This window comes from Brachyistius frenatus, unplaced genomic scaffold (assembly GCF_029030835.1).
Source record: "Brachyistius frenatus isolate BFR_SWC_R1_liver_20210118 unplaced genomic scaffold, ASM2903083v1 Contig_3, whole genome shotgun sequence".
In the NCBI taxonomy this organism is placed as follows: Eukaryota; Metazoa; Chordata; class Actinopteri; family Embiotocidae; genus Brachyistius; species Brachyistius frenatus.
Window position 1 is genome coordinate 3,349,379 of NW_027210602.1, and position 21,092 is coordinate 3,370,470.

The 21,092-nt window shown below is 42.0% G+C and overlaps 2 protein-coding genes across 3 annotated transcripts in view; one reads left to right on the top strand and one right to left on the bottom strand.

Moving 5' to 3' along the window:
* Positions 1 to 21,092, top strand: part of LOC138623814 (ER degradation-enhancing alpha-mannosidase-like protein 3) — a 131,553-nt gene that overhangs the window by 17,967 nt on the left and 92,494 nt on the right. The gene's annotated exons all lie outside the window — the stretch shown is intronic.
* On the bottom strand, positions 14,306 to 17,559 carry nrarpa (NOTCH regulated ankyrin repeat protein a). 2 transcript variants are annotated; one of them, XR_011311103.1, is made up of 3 exons: positions 17,157 to 17,559; positions 16,092 to 16,199; positions 15,488 to 15,861 (listed from the first exon to the last, which is right to left on the bottom strand). XR_011311103.1 is itself a non-coding variant. In XM_069703472.1 (2 exons), exon 2 carries the CDS (start codon positions 15,356 to 15,358, stop codon positions 15,020 to 15,022), a length of 339 nt encoding a protein of 112 aa, XP_069559573.1. In that variant the 5' UTR covers positions 15,359 to 15,861; positions 16,092 to 16,611; the 3' UTR covers positions 14,306 to 15,019. The 2 variants fall into 2 exon arrangements, 1 of the variants encoding a protein (XP_069559573.1); XM_069703472.1 differs by lacking the exon at positions 17,157 to 17,559 and having other exon boundaries at positions 14,306 to 15,861; positions 16,092 to 16,611.

Sequence of the window (21,092 nt, forward strand, 5' to 3'; positions counted from 1 at the left end):
GTCAATGTCAGTTCCTCCAATCAATCTGACCCATTCTCATGAAAACATTATCTCAGGAATTCCTTCAGGGAATTTCTTCAAATTTGGTAACTAAACTTGGACTCAAGGATCAAATGATTAAATGTTGGGGGTCAAATGTCAAGGTCGCTGTGACGTCACATCCATCCCATTTTTGTGAACGCTATCTCTCAGAAATGCATTGAGGCACTTTCTTCAAATTTGGTACAAATGTCCGTTGGACTTAAGGACAAACTAATTAGATTTAGTTTGTTTGTGATTTGGCAATATGTTCACTCGGCCTTAAAAAGGAAAATATTGAATTTTATTGGTAAAAGGTCAAAGGTCAAGGTCAATGTAACCTCATGTCCCTCCTATCCATGTGTCCCATTTTTGTAAACACACTATTTCAGGACTAGTTTGAGTGAATTTCTTCAACTTTGGTCACATTTTTTTACTTGGTCTCAAACAGGAAATTAAAAGATTTGGTGATTGGAAGGTCAAAGCTCAAGGTCACTGAGATCTCATATCCATCTGATCCATCCCACCCATTCTCGTGAACACAATATATCAAGAACGCCTTGAGGAATTTTGTATCAAACTTGACAAAAAAAACTTTCATGTAGAATTCCTTCAAAGTCTTTACAACATATGTTATATGAGTCTGGACACATATGGATCAAAACTACAACTTGAGTCAATGAAGACATACAACTGTACTGCAGTAATCCCTTTCCTTAGAGTGCGTGAGTATGAACTTAAAATTTGGGAAACTTGGAATGTCTTCTGGGAGTGTGCATTATGTTGAGTAAAAATATTAGAATGATTTTGTTTGTTGATATATAGTCAATGTTTGTTCATAAATCTTTAAATGTAATTTTTCCCCATGTTGTCATTTCTGTCAACATGGTCTAAATGACCCTTGACCAACTGACCTCAACAATATCCAACCCTCAACTGTCTCTGCACAGTGTGACACTCTGGCCCATTCTGCTTTGATTGACCTCTCTTTGACACACGCACTCATACACACACACACACACACACACACACACACACACACACACACACACACACACACACACACACACACACACACACACACACACACACACACACACACACACACACACACACACACACACACACACACACACACACACACACACACAGGGTATATGACCGCTCCTTGCACTCCTAGACAGGCAGACACAATAGGAGACCCAGCACATTCCTTTCCCCAGGTGGCATAAAAGACAGATCAAAGTCCTAATGGGCTCCAAATCAATGACAGACGATTATTAACAAGTGTCAGTTCCAGACTATTGTGTGACCACTGTGTTTTGTACAACAACTATTGTGCTGTCTTTTTTTCTGTCATGTGGACTTGTTTAACTGCTGGATGAAAGGTCTCACTTAAAACATGACATTGTGATCATAACTCTTATCATCACCTAAGTAAACTGGACATTAACAGTTATGAGACAGTTATGAGTTTCTTTTTTTAAATGTCAATGACTGAACAAAACAACATCATCAGACATGTAAGGATGAAGTTTAAACAATAAGGTCATCATTATCAAAGAAAGAAAGAAAGGAAGAAAAAGAAAGCATCGATTGTACAACAAAACACATTTTTAACTTGTCCTGCTCCAGGACAATTGATAAGGGCTACTTTTTATGCCCACAAAGATTGAACCCGAGAGTATGTCGAACAGTTTGTAAATGTGAATATTTGCAATGACATTGTTAGTCAGACATCAGGTTTCTGCAGAAAAATTGAAGTAAGAAAGATTTAAAGATGACATTTAAGAGATATCGAATCATCGAAGTTTTATTTCCATCTTGGTTCTCCATCCAACAATGTTTCCTTCCACCAAAGTCCTCACTCAGTCCTTCCTCACTCCACCCCTCCGACTGCTCTCAGATTCAGCTGGAACTCCCTCATCCCCCAACATCACTTTCTCCCCCAGGCCTCCACTCCAATTCCACCACAGCCATGTGTGTGTGTGTGTGTGTGTGTGTGTGTGTGTGTGTGTGTGTGTGTGTGTGTGTGTGTGTGTGTGTGTGTGTGTGTGTGTGTGTGTGTGTGTGTGTGTGTGTGTGTGTGTGTGTGGCTGGTGGTGGGAGGACAATGGGCAGTAAGGGGGCTAGTTGAATAGGACCATTGAGCCTGCTCAGCCAAACAGAAAATCATCTCCCATCTCACTTCAAAACCCAGAGTTTCACTCTGTACAAGCAGGCCTTTATTCTCCATAATTACTCCCTGATACACACGTATTCACACATGGGCACACACACATATATGCATACATAAAAATGCATATTACATGTATGCATGCATATATATGAATAACTTAACCAGACTGACTCCTGACACACATTACTCTGTCAAGAGTCAAACTGCTCAAATGACACCCTTGATTATTTAATCAACAGCTGAGTTCCCCTGCATAAAAAAAAAAAACACAGTGAATTCCATAACGGACATTTTATGAAATTACACTGCTGTGTGCAGTTGCTTTAATTTAATGGATGAATGGGATGTTAATTAGCACACCTGTACACATATCTCACTAAAAAAATGCAAACTGTTGGTCGGTTTGTAATACAAATTTAGTATCGTCACTGTAGATAGCAGCAAGAAGAGATGGAGCCTGTCCCTCGTCACAAACATTGTGGAGGTGCACATTTACTCTGGCGGTAGGTAAAGACAGGAAGAAAGACACTGGAAAAAGAATAAAACTCATATTTGTTGCTCTAAAAGGTTCATGCTTTTCAGTTTGATAGTTTTTTTTAAAGAACACAACATCACTCCAGTCATCCCATTAAACTGTGTCAGTCATTTCCAACATAAAACTGACATAATTTGGATGAAAATAACATGAACTTTTCGGTACTATAGACACCAGGCTTATTGTTGTTTTTCTCTCTATCGTGGCACATTGTCTGTACACACTCTTTGGCTGGACAGCAGCCAGAGTACTGTATGTACAGCTCGGATCGGCACAAGTTGGACCACTTCCATGTGGTGTTGAAAGACCAGTCGCACATGTGTGAAACATCTCACTGTTGTCGTAGATCCCTACCTCGTAATGCTTTCGCTGTTTCCGTTGGGTTTCAGAATAAATGTTGCCTTGGAGCAAATTGTAAAAACAGTATATCAAAAACCACAAAGTCCTTCTGGCAGGTTTTTATTTGTTGAATTGTTGAATTGTTGTCAATCCAGTTATATATATATTATCCAAGTTATAGTCATCCCATATCTGCAATTTAGTGAACTTTTCTACATGTTTTAGGTGGATTCTCAATTGCCCAACCCATTGTTTTTGTAGTTTCAAATGTGTGGAATTAACTGCAATGTTGCCATATTATGCTGTCACCATATTAAGAAAAGATATCATTAAATCTATGTAAATAGTTTCCTTTTTGATGTATGTGTTTCTTTTTGTCCTGTATGAGTGCTTATTTCCATTTAAACGGACCATGAGATTAGCAGCTCACCTTTTGTCATGCTAACCATTTTCCTGAAAATGTGGTCGGGTCAAAATGTTGCCTGTTTCAGTCCAGTGAAGTTTAGACGCTGTAATCCAGTGAGCAGATACTCACACTCTACTTTTTTCTCCTCTGAATTGACTGTCCATCTGCATGGCTTAAAAGTAGGATGGGATGTGCACCCAGTAGCCCCAGAAAGAGACAATTCAGCCAATGCATATAGAGATTAATTTCCAAAGCCATTTAAGCCTCACTTTCTTTGACGTAATAGAATAAATTGCTCCCACAGCTGTGCCACAATATGTGTTAACAACCTAATTCACTGTAAGCCCTTTAACAAGAGGTATAATCGTACACCGGCTGTCAGATAAAGGGGGCAAGCCTTCACAGGGAAAGTGCTGTCGCAGAGTGCAGTATCACCATCAGTTTTTGTCAGTGTTACACTGGGCCATTTAAACTCCACCGAGCTCGTTAGCCTAGATCCAGCCCTATGGCCAGCATGCTCATTGTGCATCCAGCACACTGAATCATTGTGTCGAACAATAATCCATACAGGGTAATTGGTACACACTGGTACGCCACCATGCAACACATAAGTAAGGTAGGATTTAGATATGGGTCTGTCGGTCTGTCGGTCTATCTATCTATCTATCTATCTATCTATCTATCTATCTATCTATCTATCTATCTATCTATCTATCTATCTATCTATCTATCTATCTATCTATCTATCTATCTATCTATCTATCTATCTATCTATCTATCTATCTATCTATCTATCTATCTACCTACCTACCTACCTACCTACCTACCTACCTACCTACCTACCTACCTACCTACCTACCTACCTACCCACCCACCTACCCACCTACCTACCTACCTACCTACCTACCTACCTACCTACCTATCCATCCATCCATCCATCCATCTTGTTCTATTCAAAACATATCTCTTTACATCAGCCTTTAATTAGCTACCTCTTGATGCTCTCTTACGCCTGCCATGCACTTGAACTACCGCGCCTTGAAATGCATATTGCTCAATTTGATATTTTCCACTTGTATTCCTTTTAATGCTCTTTATCTGTTTTATTTAATTTATTTTCTATATTTTGAATTGTCCCTTTATATCTGTTTTTATGTGAAACACTGTGATTCTTTTGCTGCGAAGCACTTTGAGCTGCATTTCTTGTATGAAAGGTGCCATGCAAATAAAGCTGATTATTATTATTATAATTATTATTCCTATACTCGTTATTCGGACATGTAAGGCAGGTCAACATTCGTGAGCTGATGATGGCACAGGTTTAGGATAGTGTGGTGGTGCACCGTTCCACTGTGCAGCATTGATGGACACCCTACCTGTGACCTCATCACAAAAGTCAACGTCTGAAGTATGCAACAGTAACATCTGGATAAGCCAGAATCACTTTGGAAAAAAAAAGATGTACACAGAATAAATTCAAACTTTTTTTTACTTGTTAGTTTTATAAAAGAAGTGACATGTGAAGAGAAAATTTGTGTTGCATCTCTACATTTCTTCTTTTGAACAGTGTTGTAATTATGCCCCGGGGGGGGGGGGTGCTCAAACTATCTCACTCAACTGTATATATACATGGTGCAACAAAGGAGGCGTGCATGCGTGCCTGTGTGCGAGTGTCAGACAGGGTAAGGTTAGGTAGGGGGGGTGGTGGGTTGAAGCTCCATATGGGCACCCCACCCCTTGTACACCCCCCCCCCCCACACACACACACACACACACACCCTGCCCGCTCCACCTCCCCTCCCCGTGCAAACAGGCAGATGTCAAATGGGACGTGCCTCCCTGATGGGGCACAGGGTCACACCGCACAGGGGCAAATAACAGAACAGGAGGGAGAGAGAAATGCATTCCTGCCAACACACACACACACACACACACACACACACACACACACACACACACACACACACACACACACACACACACACACACACACACACACACACACACACACACACACACACACCCTAAAACACAGCAAAAGAGATGTATACACATGCTAGCAGAGAAAAAGCTGCTGACACAAACATGCCAACACAGCCGTGGGCTCACCGCATAGCACTACAATCACTAACAAATGCTCCGACCAAGTCACAGCAAGATTTGTTTTAATGCAGATGTGTTTTAAAAAATCACCCCAATAGTAAATACGGGATTAAAGTTGAATAAATGAACTAATTCGTTTTTTACGTTCGTTACTTTTAATTATAACGTGAGCATTAAAATACTTATGCAACATCCATTCCTAATGACACTTTAAATGATAAATGAAAGCTTAAAGTTTTAGCTCAGTGGTGCAGTTATTGTCGTTTCACTATATTGTTGTGTTTTTTTGTAATTTCACATGCCTATTGCACTGCATATACTCTTTAAAAAAAAAAAGAGTATTAATAGTTTAGGCTATAAATCTTAAAATATGTATAAATTAGTCCATTAAATTCTAATATTGTCCATCCCTCTGATGTATGTGTTGGTCAAAATATTAGAAACACCTTTCAGTATAAAGCTGCAATCCGTCAAACACAAAATAAATCTGTGACTACAGGACAGGAAATTAATTCAACAATTTTTTTTTTACTGTCAAACTTTTCATAATTTTCATTAACTTTTCATGCACGAAACCAATAATCGATTGCACAAGTAAATTATTGGCAGAAATAATAATCAGCATATATCAATGCTGCAAATAATCATTAGTGACAGCCACAGCTGGACAATACAAACAACAGCCTCCAAATTGATCATAAACTGTTTGTGTTTGTGTGTGTGTGTGTGTGTGTGTGTGTGTGTGTGTGTGTGTGTGTGTGTGTGTGTGTGTGTGTGTGTGTGTGTGTGTGTGTGTGTGTGTGTGTGTGTGCGCGTGTGTGCGCGCATGTGTCATGCACTATTGAAGGGAGATGCAACTTGACTCAAGGACAGGTGTCAGTTGTGTGTGTGTGTGTGTGTGTGTGTGTGTGTGTGTGTGTGTGTGTGTGTGTGTGTGTGTGTGTGTGTGTGTGTGTGTGTGTGTGTGTGTGTGTGTTCATTCCCCTGCTTTGTTTAGGACTACAGCCCATACCTACACACACACACACACACACACACACACACACACACACACACACACACACACACACACACACACACACACACACACACACACACACACACACACACACACACAGGCTGTTGTGTGTGTATTGAGCCCTGAATGGTTACGCCCGCAGGGCAGGAGTAAGGTTACTTTACATACTGCACTTACAGCTCCCTTTACCACTGGGGTATAAAATGGATTTGAATGAGAAAGAGGGAAACAGAGGAGTGGAGGGGGGGGGAGAAGGGGGAGGCGGAGGAATGGGGGACTCCCTTTGTGTAACAGGAGGTCTGCTGCTGCTCTGGCATGGCTATGGAGATGGAGGAGCGAGGTCACTCTCCCTGCTCTCCCTCCCTCATCCTTTTACTATAGGCTGGCTGCTCTGTCTCTCCTCTCCTCTCCTCCCCCCCCCCACCTCCTCCATCCATCCCTTCCTCCCTATTAGCATAGCAGCTGCCTGATACAGGGCGTAGGGTGGAGAATGGCCAGGTTGCTGTGTGCATATGTGTGCGAGGGTGTTTTGCAGAGGGAGGGATGTTAGAGGGGTGAATAGGGGGGAGGGGCGAGGGGAGAGGAGAGGGGGGTCCAGTCAATGGCGGTCCGTCTGGCTGGTGAATAGCAGCTAAAGCAGGCCCCCGCAAGCTAGACAAAGGAGCCAAGAGGGAGGGGATGGGGTCGGGGTGCGTGAGGGAGATGGAGGGAGGTGGGAGGTGGGAGGGGTGGAAGAATGAGGCAGTGAATGGAGCGCCTTGTCACTGGAGCTATGGAGAGAAGCACAGAATGAACTGGAAGAATGAAAGAAAAAGTTCAAAAAGGAGCTGAGGGCAAGGAAAAGACCAGCCCGACCACCTGTCTCTCTCTCTCTCTCTATCTTTATTTCTTTATTTCTTTTACTCCCCTTCTTACTCCCAGGCAGACTTTGGGGAGGGGACTTTCGCTGGTCCTGTTTAGCGACAGACATGTTCTGGGTTTCAGAAAGAAAGTGCAGTATCAGCAGGATTTAAAGCTCACTGTCATCCACCACCATCACTGATTTATTTTTGTTTTTGCGCTGATTTTTCTGCTGGTAGTTTAGTTCAAAGGATTTTGTGCAACATTCTGTGACATAAGCAAACATTTAAAAAAAAAACAACAACATGGTGCAAGACTGTCAATAAAATGTTTTTTTTTTGTTGTTGTTTTGTTGTTGTTTTTTTACAAAGGGTGAATACACAAAAAAAAAGTGCTGATAGGTTTGGAAACGGGACTGTGGAGTGTGATTATAGACGCAAGGAAGCGCAGTTGTAGCCAGAATAATGACTAAAACAGATGCAAACAGACAATAAACAGTCTTCGGTGCCAATAAGAAGGACATGCTGGATATTAATAACTGTTCTGATTGACCTCACAGACACGAAAACTGAAATCAAATCATGGGGATGTTGCTCTTTACGCGACTTTTCCAGCACCAAACAGCAGACATAGTTAGAAACTAGCCGGTGACTATCATGGAGCAATAGGCAGGATTTTAGTAGAGGCCAAAAACAGAGCAAAAAAAAAAAAAAAAAAAAGAGGGTGAATCTTGTACTCGTCACGTGAACACAACGGTGTCTGCTGGACGTGAAGATAAAGAAGATTTTGCACAACAAGTTCACCATACAAACTTAAGAGGGTGATGCTTCGACAGCGTTGTCTTCACTGTCCATCACAAGTGGCCGAAAGATCAACGAAAGCACGTTTAAATTTGTTTGCCGAAGAGTAGTTTTAAGATTGTATTCAAGGTATTGTGGAAAATGTGAAGATCAGCTGTGAGCACTACGTATGTGCCCGGGCTGCTAATCTCCTGTGCCATTGTCCAATAATTATTGTTAACATATTTACGGCCCCGCCACGCCCACACATACCCAAATAGCCTACTGAATCAGACATCTTAAGTCAGGCAGAAGTCAGGTGGAGCTCCGATGGGAATGAAGAAGAGCAATAATAAGAAGAAGAAGAAAAAAAAAAGTTTCTCTGTCCTCAAAAGAAACTAAGAGGAGAGTGAGACGTCAATCAGATGTAGATTGTTTACATCTACATAGTTATGTGAAGGAACTTTAATGCTTTAATCCCAGGAGCAGCTAAGAAACATCCTGGGAGATGTTAACTATCTGAATCGACTTCAAGCCGCTACACTTGCTCATATTGACCATTTCTATAAAGTCCATAAGGAAAATACAGAACGCTAAATGGATGTAAATGAGATGTAATGTAAGGTAACTAGCAGGAGTTGACTCTTCTACTGTGTATCGAAGTAGGATCGTGTGCTATAAAGATAAATAAAGTGTCCTGTTATTTTCCCTAATTACTTAAAGCGGTCTCATGAGAAAAAGGGAGAACTGTCAACTTGACAACCTGAGGTCATCCGTATCAGGGATGTCACAAGGAAGACAACAAGAAATAAAATAAAATTGCAACCTGTTATCAAATTCAACGAACTGGTAAAGACTGTTAAACGTTGCAGTATGTTCCTCTTTGTGCGGCTGTCATCACTTCCTCAAATGAGTTCTCATCCTGAATGTACAACAGACCTCATTCAAACAGGCCGTTTGTGGTGCATTATTACACAATCCGACCCAGGCAGCCAGGTCAATACAAATGCAGTGTGGGGAGGTCACACACAAGATCTCACAGTCAAAGTCATTGTACACATGTGGAACAGGAGCCGTTATAAAATGAGGAATTCATTGTTGCAAAACCAGTTAAATTGCATTTTACAGGAATCACAAGATGTTCAGTTAATCTTGTGTGTTACAGATCAAGTGTAAGCCTTCAAATGAGGGGTGGAAGCACGGATATGAATATTTTATGAGCCTCTGAACAATGGCCTTTTGAATAGAGATGGAAGATAATCACACAGATGCACTTGATTGCAGCTGCTGTAACATCACCCCACCAACAATATTTAACTCTCTGTGAAATACAAAAACAAAACAATACAAGCATGCACATACATGCAGAGCTGTAACTGCTTATATTTGCCAGTTTGGCCTCTTCACTTTAACACAATGACTTTGCTGCTGTTCTTCTATGTTTCTTTTGGACTTGATGCAATTCCCCAAACAAATATTCATCTCCTTTTCTGTCACTGTCTTCTCTGCAAAGTCCTCCCCCCCCCCCCAAAAAAAGTGCCTTGTGTTGTCTGGCCTGCTTTCTCCATGCAAAAGGCCAGACCAAGATGAGCAAGGAAAGCCAAGGCACATGAAGAACCTATTAGGGGGCCTAGCAGCCAGCAGCAACCCTGGGAGGCCAGCCAACTCAGTGTGTGAACAATGGGAACCCAGCTCAACAAAAACATCCTGCAGAAGTGAGAGACTGGGAGGGAGAGAGGGAGGGAGGGAGGGAAGGAGGGAGGGAAGGAGGTAGGGAAGTACATGTGAGCAGCAGGCCAGATAACCCGTTCTGCCTGCCATGTATCAAAACACAGAAGGGGATGGTGTTTAGAGGAGCTAACTTTCCAGGAGTTTAACAAAGAAATGCATCAGATCGGTGAAGTTTCCTGTGATTGGCGATGATGAGAGCTTGAGCCCAGGTCTTGTGTGGTTCAGCTGCAGTTCAGAGAGCAAGTTTAACATCTGTTTTTACAAACTTGTACTTGTCAGTGAAAACCAGAAGTATGACATCACTGCTTTTTTTTTTTTTTTTTTTTTTTTTTAACTTAAATTCAAGATCACAGTGAAATGAAAATTCTCAAACCACAACCGTTATTTTCATCACATTTGCAATCCTCTTTACTCAAACAGTCACAGTTTAAAGCTGGTCGACACCCAGAAAAATGTTGCAACACGAACAGGTCTGACATGCAGAAAAATGCATTGTGTTTCTTTTCCCACAACCCTCAATGCAGCCACGCAATATCAGTGGCAACTCAGCATTTCTACGAAGAAGCTGGGCATGAGCAAAATGCTCACAAATCTTGTGTTTTGTCAACCAGTGCAGTGAGTACAGCAAAGTGGAGCAAAAGACAAGAAACTTAAACTTAACTCTCCAACACAACACGGAGTATAATTGAAAATAATAATTTACAGGCTGAACTTTAAAAAAATAAAAATAAAAAAATCACACTTTCAGTACAGGATGCACACATTGACATAGAATTCCTTAAAACTTTTGTGGCTGCAAATGAATCAAGTGTGCTGCAGCATTTCTTCCCCTTCTTTTTTTTTTTTTAAATGACAGGTCCAAATGAAGCGAGAGTGGTGAACAGTTTAACCAACCATTTCCAGGGCCAGTTTCATGCATCATTATAATTGGCTAGGAGGCTTCAAAGTACATATGTTGCAACAAATATCACAAAAACCGACATTTAAAAAAAAAAAAAAAAAAAAATGCTTTGTTCCCTTCTAAAAAACAAACAAACAGATGTTTCTGAATTAGCAAGCAGGTTTTTCTTGGAAGATGTGCAATGGCGCTTTGGAGAAAGGGTTAGGAAAATGACACAAGATAATTTGAGAGTGTAAATAATGAGTGACAAGACATACTCCAGCTGTAAGCAGAAGCAAAGTGCAGAGAGGTAAAAGCAGGTTGTTAGCAGAGAGCTGAATTGCAGTGCAAAGCTTGGGTCTCAATCATTAGAAAGAGAGCACAAGAGGAGAGTGTGTTGGAAAGTTTTTGAGTGTGTGGGGGTAACATAAAACCATCTCTCCCACAACACACACAGGGGAGGGGACCCTTCTTTAAACTGAGCCTACCCACAATGCACTGGGCTCCTTTATCCCAGCAGTGAAAGGATGAGGCCAGATGAATGACAAAGGGAGAGAATGGGGATCTGGGTTGGGCCCGGCCTGGAAGACAGGGAGGGAAAAAGAGAGAGAGCAGGGTGGGGGTGTGTTTCCCAAACCAACCTTTTCTATGAAAAATGCAGGGAGGAGGGGGGGGGGGAGGAGGAGGAGGAGGTGGAGGAGGGTGTTGAACCAGAGAAAAACTTAGCTTTTTGCTGGGGAGGTGAAGAAATGTATGCATACACAGAGAATTTTTAGTTTAATGATTTCTTTACTGGCTTGTACACAAACGTACAAAAATAATACAGCACTCATCTCCGAATGACATCACGTCATCATCACAGTGTTACAAATGTTCAAAAAATAAAAAGAATACAATTAAAAAAAAAAACTAAAAAAAACATCAGACATGATGGAACATCTGCATCACTCATGAAAGATCAACTGTTTCCTCTTGCTTGAAATGAAGCAAGACCAGAAACGCAAGTTGGCCCAAAGAAGTCAGCACTTTTTCTTTTTTTTTTCTTTCTTTTTTTTTTAAGAAAAAAATCCTCTCACTCATGTACACCAATCCGGCAGCTGGCTCCTTACGTCATAAATGTTATGACCCTGGTAAGCCAAATAACCACACAACCGTGCAATTTTTGTTACAATGATCTTACCATCAAATGTATTATTCCCCTTTAAAAAAAAAACAACAACAGAAAGACAGCACTTCAGAAAAGAAAGTGCCCCAAGATATCATCATCAGCATTGATATATATATCCATATGTATATATACATACACCCAATCACAGAGATACACACATCTTTGTAAAAAAAAAAACATCATGTTTTTTTCCACAAAGTAATACACACATTAGGACATTATCACCTGGAGCATATATTTATACAATAGTATTTTGTTGTGTTTGTTTTTTTCTATTCAGAAAAAATTAAAATGTTGACACATAAAAGTCAACTTTTCAACGAACAGTCATCAGTGCAATATTCAAACAAACAAACAAACAAAATTAAAGTAAAAAAAAAAAAAAAAAAAAAAAAATCAAGTTTAAGACAAGCGATGCATATGTCATTTGTTGCCTGATACCAATCTATACCTTGATGTAGTGGAACTATTTGTTTCGGTTAAATGTGGTTGTTCCAGGTTGTAAATGGGAAGTTCTGTCTGGATGACTGTTTAGCACACAGGCCTCATGAGAAGCAAACAATACACACACACACACACACACACACACACACACACACACACACACACACACACATCAATAAAAACAAAAACACACAAACACACAGACATCTTCAAAACAGCTTCTCATGAGGTGAACTAGTGCTGCTGTGAAGTTTCCACACAACTGTTGGCCATTTGAGCAGTATGCTTTAAAAAACAAAACAAAAAAAAACAACAACACATCAACATTAACAAGAAAAGAAACATACAAGCAGCATTGTTACAAATGTTAGGGTGCCATGACTTTTCAAAATGCAGCAGGCAAGTTTGTGAAAACCAAATTTTCCTTTTTGTGTGACATCCTGCGGTAGTCATGTGTTGTTGTTGTTGTAGTTTTTAAGTCTTCATCATCCAACAGTATTAGGGTCCTGCTCAGTAGTAGTAACTATTCCAAAGCCTTGGCTCCTGCAGTTACCCCGTACGAACACTGGGGGCGCACAAGGCTCCGTATTTTTGTGCAATAAAACTCCCTGCATTTATAAGTCATGCGATACAATTCCTTTTTTTTTTTTTTTTTTTTTTTTTGTATGACTGAAAAAATGAAAACAAAAACGACCATACAGGCTGATGAGGACAGAGAGGGAGAGCAAAGGTGGAGCTTTACAGGAGAAACATGCAACAATGGCAGTGTGTGTGTGTGTGTGTGTGTGTGTGTGTGTGTGTGTGTGTGTGTGTGTGTGTGTGTGTGTGTGTGTGTGTGTGTGTGACAAAAAGAGTGAGACACAGACTCCCTTACAGAAAGACGCTTTGCTTGTTAGCACTGGTTTGGTTGTAGTGTAAAATAAACTGTCCCAACCGAGGATGCAGGAATTGGGTGTCATTGCATCTTCTGTGCTGGAGTCCATCTGTCTGAGGCTACAGAGCAGACACATACTGGCATGTGGGTGATCCCAGACAAAACTGCAGATCTCTTCAGACTCCAAACAACGTGGCAGAGTGGCGAGAAAGCAGAACAACTTGAGAATACTTTACAGTCGAGGTAGCTGGGAAAAAGGCAACCAAACAAAGTCATTTTTTTAATTGGGAGGATGAGGAGGAGGAAGAGAGAGTCCTCTCAGGGTCAACAGACCATAACAATGGGGGGAGTCTAGGATTGTGGTGGGTGGGAGGTTGGGGGGTGGCAGGTCTACCTCCACACAGGACAGTTTACGCTAAGAGTCTGAAGCAGCTGGAGCCACCCATGATATTCTTACACTACACAGATTTTTTTTTTTTCTTAAAAGAAGAATCACAACATATTCAAAAATGCATCTTCTCAATGTACCTTCATAAATAAAACAAAAAACAAAACAAAAAAAACCCAGCCTGCTTTCACAGTGATGACTAGGATGTTAATAAAATACTGAAAGGAGATTATAAAGTGAATTCCAAATGCGATTTTTTTTTTTTTTTTTTTTTTTTTTTTTTTTTTTTTTATACAAAGCGAAAGCAGCGGTTTTCTTTTAGTAACACAATGACCATTGGCAAAGTGGTCGCACTGGCCTGAAAAGTTGGACGCCAGCATGGCAAGATCTGTTGCAGAGCGCATTCAGCTACTGTCTCTCTCTCTCTCTCTCTTTTTTTTTTTTTTTAAATTTCCTTTAAAATCAGAAACGAAGTAAAGCTATTGTGTACAGTACTTCACAACAATGATGAAGTCAATTGTTGTTTCATAATGATTACACATCTGAAAAACGTGTTGGATAGCCATAATGCCGCTCTTTGAGATAAAAAAAAAAAAAAAATTAAAAAAAAAATTAAAAATGAATCAATGGATTTATTAAAGAAAATAGACCTCTGGTAGCCAACAGAGGGCAACCCTTCTTCTCTTGTCCATGTGTCTTCCCTTTCAGATATTCCAGCATGCAGCCATTTAGCATCAAGTGCCGTGTTTCATATAAAATAACTTAAAAAAAAAAAGGGTTTAACAGAACAATGAGGAGCAACAGGTCAAATCTGCGCTCCCACAAAGAAACTATTCAACTGTACTGAGAATGGGAGGGATAGAAAAAAAAAACTGGGCCATCTGCACTCTGGAGTCCAAACACACACATGTGATGCACAGAAGCTGGTTTCTTTTATAGTAGACGACACGATCCAATATGCACATTCAAGAGGAAAGCTTTAGTACCAACAACCTCACCGAAATGGGTTTCTTTTTGTTAAAGATTCGTGTTGAAGCGCTGTGTATGATCCATGCGGTGCTTCACTCAGGAGTGCAGAGAGGACCCCGTTTGGTTTACAGTGAGGAAAGATTATTGTGCAGGCCTATTTTATTTTATTTTTTTGTAATATAATTTGGCACAACTATTTAGATAATGTTTTTTTTTTTTTTTTTTTTTGCTTTTAGAAGAGCCTGGCTTTCCCTTATGTCATGTTACAGTTTTATATTTCATTTGTTGTTGATTTGTTATTTTTAATTTTTTTTATTTTCTACGTTTTTACCTGACAGCAGAGACAGATCACCGGGCGCCAGATGAGTACTTGGCCTTGGTGATGAGGTATAGCACAATGTCTTGGTGGCCCCCGAAGGCAGCGATGTGTAAAGCGCTCCACCCTTCCCTGTTGGCCAGCCGGATATCTGCCCCAAACTTCACCAGTAGTTTTACCAGCTCCAGGTTACCGTCAATGACGGACTGGTGGAGGGCCGTCTGTCCTTCTGGTCCGAAGGAGTTGACATTGAACTCGCAGTTTGTCATGTTTTGCAGCAAAGAGTGCAGCTCCTTGGTGTTGCCCTTCTTCACCGCCTCCTGGAAAACCCTCTGCGGCGCGGAGCAAGTCGACACATCCGCCTGGCTCATGGTTGCAGCTCACTGGAGGGTGGGGAAGAAGTAATCCTGCCTGGGCTCTAAAGCTGATAATAATCGTCTTCTCCCTGTTGAGCGTCTCTGGTCTGGTAACAATGCCACAGTTACACTGGATTATAACCAGTTGCTAAGGCACTTTAAAGTACTAAAACGGAAAAAGATCACTGTGTATATCCCAAAAAGGACAAGAGAAGAAATGACACACTTAGTGTGCAAAAATTTTAATATTTGAGAGATCCTAAATCCCCTAAAACATAAGAGGGTGCTCTCAAGCGATCCAGGGGTCTCTAGATATAGTTCCCCTTCTGTAGTAGCAGCTGCAGGTAGCCTACACAAGGGGATGGAGAAGAGAGACACCTCCGACTTCACTTGGGGAAACTGGCGTATGACCACAATCACCACAGGGCAGCCTCCTGGTTGTTGGATCCCCGTCGGTTCTCCTCGAACGGTCCAACCTGTTTCCTGGCTATGTGTCGCTGCTCATGTGGCCAGGGTGTCTGGGAAAGACAAAAAAAAAAAAAAAAAAAAAAGACAAGAGAAGTCCACATGAATCCCGATTCCTCACCAATGGACTGCCAGAGAGACCCTGCATTCCGCCACATCCAAAAGGGAGAGAGGAGACCTCTGTGCGCACGCGTTTACGCACGGATACACTGCTTGACTTTGTTGTTTTTTTCCCCCACTAAACCTGTCTGGAATTGTAATCCGCTGCAGATTTGAGACTTACCTGTGACAGATGGACGGGTCCGTAGCGACGCAAACGATAGAAATCCACCGTGTGGCCCGGTCTGTGTCCTCCTTGCGGTCCGTGTGAGTCTCTGCCCTGCGCTGCGCTCTGGGGGAATATTTTACGCGTCCTTTATTTGCATGACAATACCTTCCCAAAGAATCAACTGTGAAGGAATGGGCGGAGACCCGGGGAGGTTATAGGCTGCCGGCTCGGTTAGAAGGAGGGATCAGGGCCCCCTGAATCTGTAGGGAGGGGGCGTGGTATTCCGAGGAGGGAGCCAAATGTTGCTGCAGAAATATTAAACAAGCCGCCCGCAGCAATATTATAGTGATCTCTATATCTGATCTCCTGCAGTCGACCAGGTGAAGGCAGAGGCACGGTGCGCTGCCGGAGCTCTAAACTGCTGAGAAAGCGGGTAGGTTGTAAAGGATCGTGGATTACCCATCAATAGGAACTTGAAACAAAAAGTGAATCAAGTCTCATCGTCAGGAGGATTGTCCATCCGCGAGAAGTGTCCCTCCTTCAACGCATAAACATCACAGGACAAAAAAAAAAAAATAAAAAAAATCAGATAAAATCTTTCTTTGAAAAAGCGTTTTTCTGAGAACACATCTACGAAGTATTTAACCGGTATTAAAATGTGTCATTATCCACTTACATTTTTTTTTTTTTGATATCAGGGAAATATCACAGGAAAGGCGTATTTCACTTAATCTTAACATTGACTCGCGGACGATACTATATCAGATAAATAAGACATCTTAATAAACCGGTACAAGTTAAATTATATCACATCTGGACTCACGGACACCAGGAGGTGTGTGTGGTGTTCAGCCATTTGTTGCTGCCGGAGCTATACGTAGCCCAACTTTCTCTACAGATTGTGGACAGCCCGTGGACTCCCGGTAAACAGCTCTGTTACGGTTTGTGCACAAATATTAAAAGAATATAATGGGATGCTTCTACATTTTAAGCAGAATACTACAGAATTACCTCTGGAGCAAATGGTCACGTCAGTTAAATACAACCCCCCCCCCCCCCCCCAAGTTTTATCGGTCATACCTCTCCATACGAAAACACCTCCGAGGAGGAGGCTATAGGTGGCTGTTTAAATCATAAACGGCGGATACAGTCCATTTGTTTTTAAATGACTAGACTGTGGGACTTCAAATAACAAAAGCCACTGCGCTACTTCCTTTTCGCAAGTGAAAAGAGGTGACGCTTTGCGCAGATTGACACGCCGCTCAGCTGCCCCCTCCACCGTGGGAACTGGGCGCCTGCGTGTGTGTGTGTGTGTGTGTGTGTGAGAGACACTGAGAGGAAAAGGTGGTGATAGAGACTGACCGACAGGAACACGGTTAGACATGAAACCTGAAGTGACAAGAGATGGACAGATTGAGAGACAAGAGAGAGAGAGAGAGAGAAATGTGTGGAAAACACAGCAGGAATGTGTAGCCTCCCTCAAACCGTTTGCTCCGTTTGGCGGTCGAGGCTTCATCTCGTATCTCATCTGTGTAACACTTTATAAGCCGCTCTGCGCTCTGATGGTTTGGCGGTTTTCACACTGTCCTCCTTTTCCCACACTCTGAACTGCACATTTGGCGCACGGCTGCGGCTGCGTCTGCCTGCATATGCAGGAGTGTGCGCTCGTGGGTCGGCGCGTCAGTCAGTGTGTGTGTGTGTGTGTGTGTGTGTGTGTGTGTGTGTGTGTGTGTGTGTGTGCAACAGACGTCCCACGCACGAGGGCCGAAGCCTACTTAATATAATCCGAAACAAAACTGCAAACATGACAGCAGTTCGCAGACATAGTCAGCTTCATTTTTTTTTTTTTTTTCTGGGCATAGTGCTTCATAGCTCGAAGAGCTCCGTTTTACACAGGCTGACAGGTGTCTATTAAAGTCATAAATTAACCATCTGAGAGTAAACATCCTACTGTTTAAGCACAGAGCGCCCACAGCAACAGTAAAACCACTGACAGGTGAAGCATAAAGTATGCAACAGTCCAACAATAAACCCTCCCTTCATAATTACTATAATGTTCCTTTGTTATTGAATGTGACAGATGTTGATTTATTAACATTATGTCGTAATGAAAGAAATTGACTTTACCTTAACATTTCATTATATTGACATTCATCTGTAATTGGATTGTGATGTTATCGCTGCAGACAGCAACGTCGACATGCTGGCTGAACTGCAGAAGGTGCTTTATGGCAGCCCATCAGAAAACAAGTATTTCTGTTGCTCAAGTGACAGCAAAGGATGGACAATAGTCCAAACAGCCGGCATGGGAGATGATGATTCATCTGTTTTCAGCCGCACGTGCAGGTGACTGTTTGTGTGCGGCCTGTTTTTTGTTTGTTCCTCTGCAACAAGTGGGCCACAGCTGCAAATGCTCCCAAACAAAGACAGTAGCTCTGAGTCATTAATAGAAATGTGGCGAAAACCTAAATGAGACCTTGTGCACAGGCGGCAGTAAGGGACATGTGTTCCTTTCTACGGTTTTCATATGACACTGCAATGATCTGTATGGACGTACAAGAGTTTGTATCAACATTTTCACATCACATTGGCAGGAAATGAGTTTAGAATCATTACATTTTAAATATTATATTTGCACATGTGAATTTTACTGCACTAGTGTGCTCTTTGTTACTTTTTCTGTCCTGAAAACTTGCGCACAGCATTGTGTTTTTTTGTTTTTGTTTTTCCTTCTCCCTCTTTTGCTTTTGGTTACTGAATGGTGCAGAACATTTTCTGGAAAATCAGGAACATCTGTCCACTATCAGAGCTTCAGCTGCAATGCGTCTGGACACTTGGAAAACATTTGCACAGACTCCAGGAGCCAAGAATTTCTCCACTGGATGAGTTTCTTCGCAAATACCCTCCGCAACACTTCACTCTGGAGTCTTTCTTGGTAAAATGCACCTGGGAGGCAGCCATGGTATATTCGTTTAACTAGTGATAAAATACTTTTTCTCTCCCCTATTTCTCATGTCCAATTATTATCACACTACTTCGTCAGGCAAAATATCACTTTACAACAGCGATGACGAATTCCTCGCGTGCGTAAAAGCGCACGCCAATCGCAGTTACAAGTTGCAATGGTGCATTTCCAAAACTTTCATCAATCAATCATCCTTTCATCAGCACAGTCGGGCTTCGTGCAGTTGGCCTGAACGGTCGCCTGCATGGGCGCAGAGGTTGCGCTGAGACCAACTTCCCTCAATCTCCGACATGGAAACCGACTACACAAAGATAATGCAAGTCTATTCTGGTTGTTTTTGCAGCCATATCTCTGCTCTGCGGCTGTGTGTTGATAAACAAGACGTGGGTTGGTTTTTTTGTTGTTGTTTTTTTTCCATACAGAAAAAGAGACGCGAGTGCTGCCCTGCAGAAGGAGCGTCGGGCTGCCTGATGCCGATCGGTACATGGGCCGAGTTTTTGGCGCCGAGGCCGGGGCACCCGGGGCCAGACAAGACGGGAGGAGCCTCCCGTCTTGCCCCGTCCCTTCCCGAGATGTACGCTAGTAAAGAGTCAAGATAGGAAAAGTCACACAATGGGATACAAGAGGGAAAATAGATTAAAACTGTCATGTAAATGTCGATGTTCTTTTTTTAACCATGACGCTTTGGTAATTTTGGTCTTTTGCATTCATACCAGAAAGCATGCGTGTGTCTATGTGTGTGACACAGAGAGAGAGAGAGAGAGAGAGAGAGAGGTGACGTATTACCAGGAGGGAGGGTCTTCTGAATCCAATTCATTCCGGACACCACGTGTCCTCAGAGCGTGGGAAAGAGGCGAGCTTTTCTTCCCAGCAAAGAAAGAGCAAGGATCAAATAACACGGTGCTGCAGCAGAAAGCTCTGCGCGCTCGGCAGAGGCAGGGGCTGCGAGTCGACCACCCGGACAAGGACGGGACGAGACACACTCAGAGGGGCTATTTGGGAGCTTGGGCGTGGACTTCATTCATACCATTAAAAATACTTGAGGGAAGCTCAATGTTACTGTAGTTATTTCACAGTCTGCTTTAAATAAAGCGCATGGCGACAAGCCAAGAGGTTTTTTTTTTTTTTTTTGTATTTCAGGAGCTGTTTGCTCCAGAAGAAAAAGCTCATATTATTTTATACTATGTTATGAGGAGCAACTAGGCGTCTTGTCCACCCCTCGGATATTTTTCTACAATGTCATGTCCCACAGACAAGGATAAGGCCAGCCTTCCCTCCACAATGAGCTCAAAGGCATCTTCTGCTGCCAAGATCAGTCATGCATGCAGTTTGTCATCGACCTCTTCCCCACACCTAAAAGTCTCAATTTGACATGCTTTCATGTAGAGATGGAGACTGTCTCCATATCCCACATGCATAAAAGAATGAATTAATATTTTCATTTAATGTTTTTAGCTCTTTAAATTAGCCTATCTCCAATTTTTCAGCGATTCAAATGCAAACAAAAATCAAATCGAACCCTTTGTAAAGCGAGTCAAGAAAGTGGTACTGATGCCATCTACAGCTGGTGAAAGCTTAAGAAAATATCTGTCATCTCACAGGGGCATAGAGGGTCAGATCCGGACTACCGCAACTCACCCAACGCTCACAACAATGAACAATGAACGGTGAACTTTCTATTCATGTGTGCAGACATCCACTTTTGTAACGTTATTCTCCAGATGTGAAAATACTTGTAATGTCCTAACAGATAACGGCATTAGAGGAGGGCGTCTGTTTGATTGACAATTTTGTGGTGCAGTCAGGTGGACGGGCGTAGTGTCCTTGGGTTCCCCATTCAGATTGAGTCAGATCCACCACTCGCTCACCCCCGGCTTGTCTGTAAGGTCACTTATGGTTCCAAAATAGTAAAATGACCACAACCAAAATCCAAACTCGAGGCTTCATAATAGCAGTTCAAGAAACAATGGGTGACGTCACTGTTGGTCACTGCTTGAGCTGAACATGTCTACTTCTTCCGAATGACTTGAACATATCGAAAACAATTGGAA

Excerpts from the sequence above, each read along its gene's own strand:
- nrarpa (XM_069703472.1), bottom strand. The coding sequence starts at position 15,358 with ATGAGCCAGGCGGATGTGTCGACTTGCTCCGCGCCGCAGAGGGTTTTC.